The 11,359-nt window shown below is 33.0% G+C and overlaps 11 protein-coding genes across 11 annotated transcripts; 3 read left to right on the top strand and 8 right to left on the bottom strand.

Annotated features, from left to right (window-relative positions):
* Positions 1–36: 36 nt before the first annotated feature.
* On the bottom strand, positions 37–1,476 carry M896_091970 (uncharacterized protein; the record flags this gene model as incomplete). The annotated part of the gene is made up of 1 exon (XM_014707823.1): positions 37–1,476. One exon carries the CDS (start codon positions 1,474–1,476, stop codon positions 37–39), a length of 1,440 nt encoding a protein of 479 aa, XP_014563309.1.
* A 977-nt stretch (positions 1,477–2,453) lies between these two features.
* Positions 2,454–3,368, top strand: M896_091960 (uncharacterized protein; the record flags this gene model as incomplete). The annotated part of the gene is made up of 1 exon (XM_014707822.1): positions 2,454–3,368. One exon carries the CDS (start codon positions 2,454–2,456, stop codon positions 3,366–3,368), a length of 915 nt encoding a protein of 304 aa, XP_014563308.1.
* Positions 3,369–3,397: 29 nt separating this feature from the next.
* On the top strand, positions 3,398–4,267 carry M896_091950 (uncharacterized protein; the record flags this gene model as incomplete). Its single annotated transcript, XM_014707821.1, has 1 exon — positions 3,398–4,267. The coding sequence occupies one exon, from the start codon at positions 3,398–3,400 to the stop codon at positions 4,265–4,267; it is 870 nt and encodes a 289-aa protein (XP_014563307.1).
* Positions 4,268–4,674: 407 nt separating this feature from the next.
* M896_091940 (uncharacterized protein) lies at positions 4,675–5,241 on the top strand (the record flags this gene model as incomplete). Its single annotated transcript, XM_014707820.1, has 1 exon — positions 4,675–5,241. One exon carries the CDS (start codon positions 4,675–4,677, stop codon positions 5,239–5,241), a length of 567 nt encoding a protein of 188 aa, XP_014563306.1.
* Positions 5,242–5,383: 142 nt separating this feature from the next.
* Positions 5,384–5,692, bottom strand: M896_091930 (uncharacterized protein; the record flags this gene model as incomplete). Its single annotated transcript, XM_014707819.1, has 1 exon — positions 5,384–5,692. The coding sequence occupies one exon, from the start codon at positions 5,690–5,692 to the stop codon at positions 5,384–5,386; it is 309 nt and encodes a 102-aa protein (XP_014563305.1).
* Positions 5,693–5,760: 68 nt separating this feature from the next.
* Positions 5,761–6,348, bottom strand: M896_091920 (uncharacterized protein; the record flags this gene model as incomplete). Its single annotated transcript, XM_014707818.1, has 1 exon — positions 5,761–6,348. One exon carries the CDS (start codon positions 6,346–6,348, stop codon positions 5,761–5,763), a length of 588 nt encoding a protein of 195 aa, XP_014563304.1.
* Positions 6,349–6,511: 163 nt separating this feature from the next.
* M896_091910 (uncharacterized protein) lies at positions 6,512–7,324 on the bottom strand (the record flags this gene model as incomplete). Its single annotated transcript, XM_014707817.1, has 1 exon — positions 6,512–7,324. One exon carries the CDS (start codon positions 7,322–7,324, stop codon positions 6,512–6,514), a length of 813 nt encoding a protein of 270 aa, XP_014563303.1.
* Positions 7,325–7,463: 139 nt separating this feature from the next.
* M896_091900 (ribosomal protein L12) lies at positions 7,464–7,964 on the bottom strand (the record flags this gene model as incomplete). Its single annotated transcript, XM_014707816.1, has 1 exon — positions 7,464–7,964. The coding sequence occupies one exon, from the start codon at positions 7,962–7,964 to the stop codon at positions 7,464–7,466; it is 501 nt and encodes a 166-aa protein (XP_014563302.1).
* A 150-nt stretch (positions 7,965–8,114) lies between these two features.
* On the bottom strand, positions 8,115–8,630 carry M896_091890 (uncharacterized protein; the record flags this gene model as incomplete). Its single annotated transcript, XM_014707815.1, has 1 exon — positions 8,115–8,630. One exon carries the CDS (start codon positions 8,628–8,630, stop codon positions 8,115–8,117), a length of 516 nt encoding a protein of 171 aa, XP_014563301.1.
* Positions 8,631–8,719: 89 nt separating this feature from the next.
* M896_091880 (uncharacterized protein) lies at positions 8,720–9,739 on the bottom strand (the record flags this gene model as incomplete). The annotated part of the gene is made up of 1 exon (XM_014707814.1): positions 8,720–9,739. One exon carries the CDS (start codon positions 9,737–9,739, stop codon positions 8,720–8,722), a length of 1,020 nt encoding a protein of 339 aa, XP_014563300.1.
* Positions 9,740–9,823: 84 nt separating this feature from the next.
* M896_091870 (regulatory subunit of ATP-dependent 26S proteasome) lies at positions 9,824–10,990 on the bottom strand (the record flags this gene model as incomplete). Its single annotated transcript, XM_014707813.1, has 1 exon — positions 9,824–10,990. One exon carries the CDS (start codon positions 10,988–10,990, stop codon positions 9,824–9,826), a length of 1,167 nt encoding a protein of 388 aa, XP_014563299.1.
* Between the last annotated feature and the right edge of the window lie 369 nt (positions 10,991–11,359).

The raw sequence follows: 11,359 nt of genomic DNA, 5'->3' as shown, positions 1-11,359 counted from the left end.
ACTCATCAATCACTTCACATCACCACACAAATCACATCATATGTATCTATCATCTATACAAAACACTCTGTTTCCAAACACTTCTGCCAACTCTCTCCATCCCACTCTACTCTCATCACTATTCTCATTAAAATTACAAATACCTACAATACTTATATGACTCATCCTTCCTGTATCATTCAATCTCAAGAATGATCGTGGTACATACTTTATATCTGTGTATCCAATATCTATCCATTCTAGTTGTGTCATACATTCTAGTCCATCTATCTGTGATATCTTAGTTCCACTGATATCAATCTTCCTTAACTTCACTAACTTATCTATTACATTCAATTCATACACTTCAGAGTTACTCATGTAAAGAATCTCAAGATTAACAAGATTTTCTATAAATGATACATCTGTTACTTTTGTGTTACTAAAATCTAATCTCTTCAACTTTACAAGTGCTTGTATGCATGATATATCTGATATCTTTGTATCACACAGATTCAATATCTGTAGATCAACAAGGTTTTGTACACCTGATATATTTTTTATTTTAGTTCCACTGATGTCAAGCTTCTGTAAAAGCACAAGCATATTGAGATCCTCAATAGCACGAATACCTGTTGTAGATATGTTGAGCTCAAGTAGATTATGTAGTCTTCCTAAGCGTAGTAGAGTACTTACGTTGTGACAGTATTGGATACGAAGAGTGATCAAACTGACAAGGTTTGGGATTCCAAGTACTTCTCTGAGTGTTGGATTGTTCCTAATACAAATTGATTGTAGAAGTACTAGTTGTTCCAAACCTTTTATTGAGGTTAATCCTTGGTTGTCAATGATATTGAGTGTTTGTAGAGATACAGGATAGTTTAGACAGTCTATTTGATCTAGATAATTGTTTTTCTGGATGTTGACTAATTGTAGAGATGTCAGAGTGTTGATGTTGAGTACAGAACGTAAGTTTTGATTGTTAATGATTCTGAGGTGTTTTAGAGATGTGTACTTCTCAATGCCATTAAGTGATCTTAGACGATGACAGTTACGGATTGTTAGATGTGTAATGTTTTCAGGCATGTCTGTAGGAATACTCATGATTTTTGGATCTGATAGCTCAACTGATGTTTTATTGTGGTTGTATTTGCATTTATACTTATGGTTGTTATTATTGCCATTGTAGTTGTTATTGTAAGTATCAGTGTAGATGCCTATGTCATTATAAATGTTAATGTCAGTGTAGATGTTTGTGTCTTTATTGTATACACTTGTACAGTATACATTTCTAGAGTATATACAGGTTATCCATGCATAGATGCACATGCCAAACATCCTGTATGTGTTCAATACCTTGGATGACATTCTTATGAATTCACTCATTGTATAATGATTACCCATGGATGAATAGAATTTATGTATTGTATTGTCTTGTACAAACGTTGAGTATGAATGACATGATATGAAAGTGTTTCTTAAAATGGCATTATGCATATGAATGTGATGAATAGTTGATGAACAGATAGATTAATGTGATAAGAATGGATATGTGATTAATCTGTAGTTGTGATAAACTAATACATGTGTGAAGCGCACTGAATGAATGTATGAATGTATAACATGTACTGAGTTGGTATGGTAAGTGCATTTATAAAGTAAAATTTTTGAGATAAATCTGTGATAGTAGAATCCCTAATTAAATGACTGTAAACAATTCGAAGGATTTTAATGATGACATAAAGTATCTTCAAGAGATAAAAAACCTGGAATCTAGTGATAACTCAAGGTTTATAAATTACATCATGAATCAAGAAAATTGGAAAGAAATGTTCTATAGGATAATTTATGCATTAGAACATTTATATAATTTTTCGGAAGAACTCAAAAAAAAAGATAAAGATATTTCCAATCAAATTAAACTGCAAACAAACGATCTAAATGAAACAAATCCTAATAAACATGAAATGATTTCTAAATGGCTTGCAGAGTATCACAAAAAGATAACAGAAATAAATTTTGATGAAAAATAACTTTAATAAATAAACCAATAAGCCATATACAAAGTTATAGTCAAAGAATTAAGAATGATGCTAATAAAACACAAGATAGTATGATAATAGTAAAAAAGTGTGAAGTGATGGTAAAGTTATTTAATGCTAAAATACAAGACATTAAGAAAATGAAGTATTTTTAATTTTCATACTTATCGGATGTCTAAAACAGTCTAAAAATGAGTTTAATACAACACAATTGCGAAAGACTTTAAAAGATAGCCCTATATTGAAAAGTCTGGTGGATTATGTTATTAAATGTTTTTATTCAGGTTCAACTGGATTTCTACCAGGAGATGATGGTGCCAGCGTTCTTAGAAAAGATAAAAAACGGATGATGAATTTATTGATATCATATTTTCAACTAGATTTGGTAAGAAGGATAAAGAATTTGTTGATAAATGTAAATATCAATTTGAAATGTTTGTTGATAATATTAAACTCGGCTATTTAAGATCAATAGTGTCTATAGAAATGAATGAACATCTAATGAATATAAATACAATAGAATTATCAGAATTTAAAGCATATCATCATGTAATTAGCAAAACTTTAAAAGAAAAGATTTCAGTAGATTGTATTAGTGATAGTATATTATGGATGATCAAAGGATCTGATAAAAGATTTTTTTTGGACTTGATTGAGAATGCCAATGTTCAAAGATATATTCCGTTTTTTGAATCTCATCTACCTAAAGATATAATAATAATAACCCAGATGAATATTTTATGGGATAGTATTAAAAACATAGAAAAGCAAGAAATAAAAGGCACAAAAAAACTAACTGAAACCACAAAAGATAAGTTTAGTGATACCATTGGATTAATAGAAAAGGACAATGATTGTATGTATTGGAAGTTACTATTATATACGTCTGAATTGATCGGATCTGAAAATATTTCTGAATGGGATGTAAAAGATTTGAACGATATATTTAAAGAATATGAAATATATTTTATGAAGAATATTAATAATACAAATAGTGGGAAGGAATTTAATCTTATTCGCAATCTACCAACCATAATTTTAAAAATCCTAATACCAAAACCATTATATAGAGAGAAATTTAAAATACCAGATAAAATCCGTAATGAAATGATATTAAAGCATATGAAACAAGGGATTGGCGAATCAACCAAATACTTGTTAGAATGCATATTATGTGCTTTATGTGGATCAAAAAAGGATCATGTGTTTATACAAACATATATGGATGAAATTTATGATATGGTTTATAATAGAAATATAAATTTTACAAAAGCAGTAATAGAATGCATACCTAAACATATTAAAAAAAACATAATTTGGATTTTACTGGTACAGATAAAACGATAATAAGTAAATTTTTTAGTAATGTAGGCAAAATGCCTATTGAGGATAAAAAAGTGAATAAGGATAAACAGTCTGAGAATTTGTTTGATAAAAAGGTAAAAGATATAATTGAAACAACTAGAAAAGAGGAAAGAATGAAAAGAAAGGAGGAAAGGAAAGGAAAAGAAAAAACTTCGAATGTACCACAAAAACCAGGTCCTGAAAGCCAAGGATCACAAGCAATACCATCAAACCAATTAAACATAGGAGCAACGCAAAAAGAAACTCCTACGAATAAATTGGATATATATCGAAATTATATTAACAAAATATTTATGCCTCAGAATAGCAAAGACTCTAAGAAAGTAAATCTAGAAAAAAGGATTGCTATGTTTAGAGTATTTATAGCATTGTTTATAGAAAACAAATTTATAGAGGATGAAGTATCTAATATATTTAATAACCCTAATAGTTTTCCTAAACAGTCAGCAAAATTGGATCAAGAATATCCATTAAATTATAAATGGGAAATCATTGGCAATTTTGATAAAATAGTACTAGTACTGATGGGCAAAAATGATGAGATTATAAATAACATACATCAGAAATTGAATGAAATTGTCAGTATGATGGCACAAAATGATTTTGAAAAAAATAGCTACGAAGATGAAAAATACCAATATATATTTCTAAAGCGTATTCATAAAGTGACGGTTGATCTTGAAAGCGCCAAAAATATATTTAATTCAGAATATATAAAATTAAAGGATCTTCTTGACAAAATTGTAAAAAGAATATACATAAATATCATAAGGACTCTAGGAATTATAAACTCGGAAATTGCTAATCAAATAAAAGAAAAAGTGAATGAAAAACTGAAAAATATAAATGAAAATGAACTTTTTTACTTGAATAATGTATGAAAGTCATAAACGATGTTATCCTAGACATATTTAAAGAAACATTTCAGAGTGATTATGACTTAAAGAACATACATAAAAAAGGAAAAATATCATATCATATACTTTATGATCTTATGATCATGGCTAAAATAAATGAAGAGTACTTAACGGCTAAGATACCTACCAAACTAAAGAAAGAGTGTTTAAAGACTGGATTAATTTTTTATATATTATTCTTAGTATCATATATATTAAAAAACATGATAGATCAAGAGATAGAAAAGAAACAAATGTTGCCTACAAGTGAAATACCAAAAGCAATAGCTTCAGTTTAAGATTATGATAAAATTATATAAATAAATAGATTATGTATATTCTGATAATTATTGATTCTATATTTTCTTAGCAATTACTGTATTGAGAAATGCATGAATAAATTACAAATAATTCAATATCCTCAGAAAATGGAACAAGAAGACGAAGAAAACATTAAAAATAGTCAAGAAAGCAGTAACTATATTTTATTTTTTTTGAAAACTATATTGTGGCCAGTACTGATATTTATAGTATGTGTGTGGCAGATACTGGATAGACAATCAATCCAAGAACGCATATTCATAATACCTATCATGACTCTATTAATTTTAATTGCTGTGTCTGAAATTTATAGCAACTTTGTTAGTAAAGATTGGATATGCATATGCATGAATGTTGTCGCAATCATCTGGTACGCATATCTAATTTTCAAATTTATATCTAACAAACTGGTTAGTAATCCTGATGATACAGATCTCTCATTTCTTTTGATTTTATTTGAAAATTTGATCCGCTTGATGGTTTCAAACATGCAATTTACCAATAGGTTTCGATTCATTACGTATATCACTGTTGTAACTATATACGGCCGTTTAATCCTTATGATCGTTAGATATATTCCTAAAGCTCTAGAAGAAGAAAGAAGCGACTCCAATCCTAAAACATCGAGAATGAGCTAAATTTCCATTTTCAATTTGTTAATTACATCGATTAGCAGTATAATAGTAAATATTAGTACATAGAGTATTCAAATAAATAGTTATATGTTCTCATATTTATGCATTATCTGCAAATTTTGAATCATGCAGTGCGATACTGAATTTACTTTTTCATAAAATCAAATAGTGTAGACTGCTTCATTTTTTTTGGATTACTTGGCTTGATTTCATTAAGATCATCGACGCATGTCACTGCATTAGGTATCCATGCCTGTTTGAAGTATTCACAATACTTGGCATCGTAATTGCTAACTATATATAAAAATTCTCCATTTTGCTTCGAAAGAGATATCTCTGTATGCGTACCGTTCTTAGATGCGTTCATGTATATTTTTGTGTATCCTGGATGCAAAGCTGCGTAATTTTCCAAATTGATGTCTTCGTTGCTGAAGCGAATTTCATTATTTTGCATATTACACTCCTTAACAATATTATTCATTCCAAACAAATGGGTTTATTAAATATATAAATTATGTGTGCTCAGGAGGCACCGTTGCTTGTATTACCATCGTTTATCAAATTTATCATTTGCTTTTCTATATTATTTGCATTTAGTGAAGTTGGATCAAGATACAAGTTTTTCATTACAAATCTTTGACTTACATCTCTCCTTGTAGAGTCATTAACACATTCCTGAAGATTAGCCTCTCTACCGTTCAAGCCAAAAGTCTGAGTTGCTGTGATGCATTTGTTTTGACCTGGATATTTGAACTTGACATATTGTTCATATCTCACTATCTCCCAAGTATTTGCATCCATGGTTCCGCATACATTAATATCATCAGCCAAGCTGCTTTTACATAAACGCTCTTTGCCCTGTATAATTGCAGTGTTGTCGTTATAAACTACGAACTTTGAACATCCGTGATTTCTTTTAATCTTATCTGGACTAGATATTCTAAATTCATTATTGAATATGGAAAAATACAAATTCCTGGAGTGCGATACAATTTCAACCAGTTTTGCATCATTAATTAACTTGTTTAACCTTGTATCATTAATTAAATTGCTTAGACTAGTATAAGTATACGCCAACTCAAAAAGCACAATTATGAATGGTATGAACATTGCAAATCATACAACAAATGTTTCTTATTCAAAACATCACAATCAAACATCAGGTTTCATAATGTGCAATACAACACATCGATCCATCTGTAAAAACACATCGTTAACACATCCATGCATAGAAGCACAAAACAGCTTTCATAAAAACAAATAACTTTAATCATTATGCATAGATTCCATTGTGAAAATATGTCGGAGAAATAGCAACATCTCTATTGCTTTTGTACTGATCCAGTGATTTCATTCTTGGATACGGCACTGACCCATCAATCATGTGAGGAAATAACCCTAGGCTTGGATCGATATTTGTTAGCGACTCCACACTTCCAACAAACGACTTAATCTTCTTTCCATCTGCATCATAAAGAATCAAACGCGATTTCAGTTGTTTTCGTATTTCTGGAGACAGGCTGAGTATGTATTCAAGCATACTTCCCATGGGCGCATCCCCCTTATGCTCCAAATTATCCTCGGATCCATTGTTGGACTGACTGTCTTCACCTTTAACATCACTTATATCGAAAATTTGATCTATTGATTCAGGTACGCATTTTTTTGCAACAATGGCCATTCCTTCAGGTTTTAGCTGACTGGGATCAGGCATCATGCACAAACCATGCTTATTTTTTATATTTACTCCTCCATTCACAGAGTAAGGAATCCATACAGAATTATCACTTGGAACTTCACTTACAGGGCATGTCTTAATATTATTGTTGAATTCATGTTTACACAAGTTGATGTCGCCTTGCCTTATTTCACTCGTCTCACTTGTGATCATAAAATTTGATTCAATTGCCTTTTTAGCTCCCTTATTCTTCTTGAAATCAATCAACAAAACGCTGTCGCCTTCAGCTTCAGAATGCTTTGTTGATAAAATCATGCTAGGATGGCTCCTAGAAATTATCTTAATCACTCTTTCTCCAGTACTCAATCCCATCACTAACTGAACTAGGCAAAAAAAAACTAGTTTCATAATCTCTGCCACAAAACAAAATTTATATTCTTTAGCGTTTCAGAATCCTCAAATAAACGTTCATTTGATTCAAAACTCAAACATATGCGTTTTACACTGAATATATGAACAATACAAACCAATTACCCATAATAAATGTTTATTGATCAGGCAATTTAATATCACCAGTATTAATCTCATGGATAACCTCTTTTGGGCACTTCCCATCAACTTTGCATCCAATCGCCTTGCATGTTCCAAGAACCTCCTTCACTGCTCCAGTGAGTGTTCTTGAAAAAGACCTCGTAGACTTCGCAAGCCTGGCTATCTCAACAACCTCAATCATCTTGATACTTCCAGAGTGCAGAATATTCTTTTCCTTCTTCCTATCACGTGGTGCCTCTTTCAAAGCTTTGATCACAAGTGTGGACACACTCGGTTGGATCTCAACCGTCGCCTTCCTGTCCTTTATCGCAAGTTCAACATGCACCCTTAGACTCTTATAGTCAGATGTTGCTTTCTTGATATCCTCTCCAACAACCTTCGATGACAGTCCAAGAGGACCAACCTTCTGTGCAAGTGTTGCTCCAGGAAGCTCTCCGCCAATCACTCTTAGCTTAATATACTTCGTATCTGGATCCAAAACCTTCTGAGTATTCATTCAACAAGGGTCATCCTTAAGCAATTTTTTTGTTCAATTTACAGCAATTTATCCACATTCTAACATACGTTCAAGCACTACATCCCAAATCAACATCACCAACTCAAAACATATACCATACTTTTCATAATCACAGTTTATATTCAGCATTCACTCGGCATCCTCATCCAACCTTACATATCCATTTGGCATAATACTTTCCAGAAAAGCCATAACAGCAGGATCGTCTGTCCCTTCTGCAATATTTACTAGTTCATCAAACATCTCAAAATCAAACCCAAGTCTTTCAGAAATCGCAAAAATAAACCTTCTCATTACCTCATACCTCTCATTGATCTTCTTCATCTCAAGACTGATGTAGTATTCCCCTCTGCTTTTCACACTGCCAAGGATCTTCTCATTAAAAAGCTCCTTGCGTCTGCAATCCGCTTTAATCATTCGTTCCATCTTCATGAATCTTCTGTCATTGTTCTCCATCTGCTTCTTCATACTTGTTACCAACTCATTCAAATCATCTATTTCTTTACTTTTGCTCAGTACCTCTTCTCTCAAATTCATGTTCAATACCCTGTTTTTCTTTATCTTCTCATTCTTCTTTGTCATCTCACATTCCAACCTTGCCACTTCCTTCATCAGCTCGTCTACTCTCAATTTCAACTCTTCCATAATGCCACCCCAAGTCTTACAAAATCTTCAAATCAAGTAGAATCGTTTATTAAACCTTTCGAGAGATCCTACAATCCTGTCTCGATCCACTAATAGTAAACAGCATGTTTCAGCAACTCAATAACAATATAAAGCCTTAAAAACGGATATCTAAATTCAGGTATGTTGTTATTCCATGACGAAAGGCTGGACACATCAGTGACTATTTTATACGCCACCTGGTGTAAATTACTCTCCAGATCATGTCTGCTTATCAAGTAAAACCTGTCATTATAAGGATCTATGCTAACAAGCCTTTCTAAATTAGGCTCTGGCTCTCCCTTTAGAAGAATAACATTGATATCAGATAATGCTTTCTTTATGTAATCTTTGATACCACTTTTTATACTGTTACTGAATCTTCTTTTTAAATCGTTAATAAGATCAGTCATAGACTTATAATTCGCATTATACGCAGACAGAGAATAGCATGCTTGTTCTATACCAGCTATGTAGCTATCCATCAAATTCAATATATCATTGTATTTTGCAATATCTACAGTCATACTTCCATAATTTGCTTTTTGAAATGCAGATAAAAACCTAAAGTTCATCTTATCAATCTTCTTAGAAACCTTGAGAATTGTCCTGCGCGCCTGCTCAATACATGTAGATTTCAAAATATGATTTACAAAACAGTCGCTTGCTCCCTTTTCATTGTATATATCAGTAATGAACTGACGATTGTCTGACGGTACGTATATAGGTATGTTCATCGGATTCTTTATATGATCCAGCGTCACACGAGCCCAATCAAACAAACGGATCACTAAAAACGCCAGAGGCTTCATATCATCAGTGTACGAAAACTTAGATGGATTGCTTGAGTGGGTGGTGGAATCGCTATATTGTTTTGGATATGGATATTCACGCGCAATTCCAGGCTCGATGTAATTAGATTCATGTGAAAGGGTGGAATCACTATGTTGCTGTGTAGATTCATGCGGAAGTTTAGTTTCAACACAATTCACACATAAGCATAGAACGTATACGCATAAGTATGCAGGAACACATAATCTCGTCTTCATGTGGGTTAAAAATCCAAAAAAAGTTTTATTTAGCAAAAGCATCCACAAGTGATATCCACAACATTCTTATTACACATTGTATATGCAACAATTCAAAGCTTGTACTGTCTTACAAGCATAAACACATTAATTGTAGAATGCAGGTTGTCCTTCTCCTCTCTCCACAACCTTCGAGTATGCTTCCTCAAAGTCCTTCTGCATCACCACATATCTGCTTCCACGTACCGCAAGCATCCCTGCCTCCTGGCACACAGAGTTTATGTCTGCACAGCTGATCCTCTCAGGTCGATGCACAAGACTCTCAATATCAACATCATCCCCAATACTCATCTTCGATGTAATTGCATTCAGTACAAGCCTTTTCTGTCTTCTATCCGGATATGGAAACTCTATCTTCCTGTCAAGTCGTCCAGGTCTTAGAAGTGCTGGATCAATCGTGTCTGCCCTGTTCGTTGCCATTATCACCTTCACATTCGTTGACTGATCAAACCCGTCCATCTGGTTCAGTAGCTCAATCAGTACTCTTTGCACCTCCCGATCTGCAGATGTCGATGCATCAAACCTCTTTGTTGCAATCGAATCAACCTCATCAATAAAAACTATTGATGGCGCTCTTTCCCTTGCAAGTCTGAATACATCTCTGACCATCCTAGGTCCCTCCCCAAGGTATTTCTGTACAAACTCAGACCCATTCACCCTGATAAACGTTGCTTTTGTATGATTCGCAACCGCTTTCACAAGCATTGTCTTTCCTGTACCTGGCGGCCCGTACAGCAATACACCTTGCGGTGGATCTATTCCTATCTGTCTGTAGAGATCAAACTGCAATAATGGAAGTTCCACTGTCTCTCTGATCTCCTGCTTCTGCACATCAAGTCCTCCCACATCTGCATATGTCACATCAGGTTTTTCCTCATCTCCAAGCACAGGAATCGTGCTATCCACCTCTGGAGGAAGTACATCTACAATTGCACTAGAATGCCTGTGTAACGCAACCGTTGTGTTTGGCTTTAGCAATTCCCTATCGACAGTTGACAAAATCTTCACAACAAAGTTGCTTCCTGCTGTAGAGCCAACTATTGCTGTGTTTGCATCAATTGGCTCCAGAAACTGCCCCATGATTAGTGGCACACTCTTCACTCTGTTGAGTTCATCCTTACTGTGACTCTCTTCTCTCTTAAGTGTTTCTATTTCTTTGCGCACATATGCCTCTCTGATTTCAAGCATCATGAGCTTCCTTTCGATTTGTTTGTACCTTATGAATGTGTCATCTGGCAAAGTGCCTGCATGCATTGAAAGGGCAGTTTTGTATTATTTATGTATGGATGTGTAAAGATAAAAAGTGGCATTGATAGGTATGTGCTAAACAATGAGTATGTAATGAATTAGATTAATGTAATGTGAAAGTGTATTACAAACAAATCAATATATGCAGCAATTTACTGGTTTATCACATGATATTATTTTACTTTATACATTTACTTCACTTTACTTCATATTCATTCATTTATCGCGTGTTAGTATTTCACTTCATATTTATTCATCACATATTATGATATGATATTATTCCAATTCACTCATTACTATTCCACTTGATATATTCACCTCGTATTCATTCATCACATGATTTTATTCTAATCCATCCACTTAATTCATTACTAC

Source organism: Ordospora colligata (genome assembly GCF_000803265.1).
Source record: "Ordospora colligata OC4 chromosome Unknown contig_09, whole genome shotgun sequence".
NCBI classification, from domain to species: Eukaryota; Fungi; Microsporidia; family Ordosporidae; genus Ordospora; species Ordospora colligata.
The sequence above is the reverse complement of the archived record's forward strand: the minus strand, read 5'-3'. Positions and strand labels throughout refer to the sequence as shown.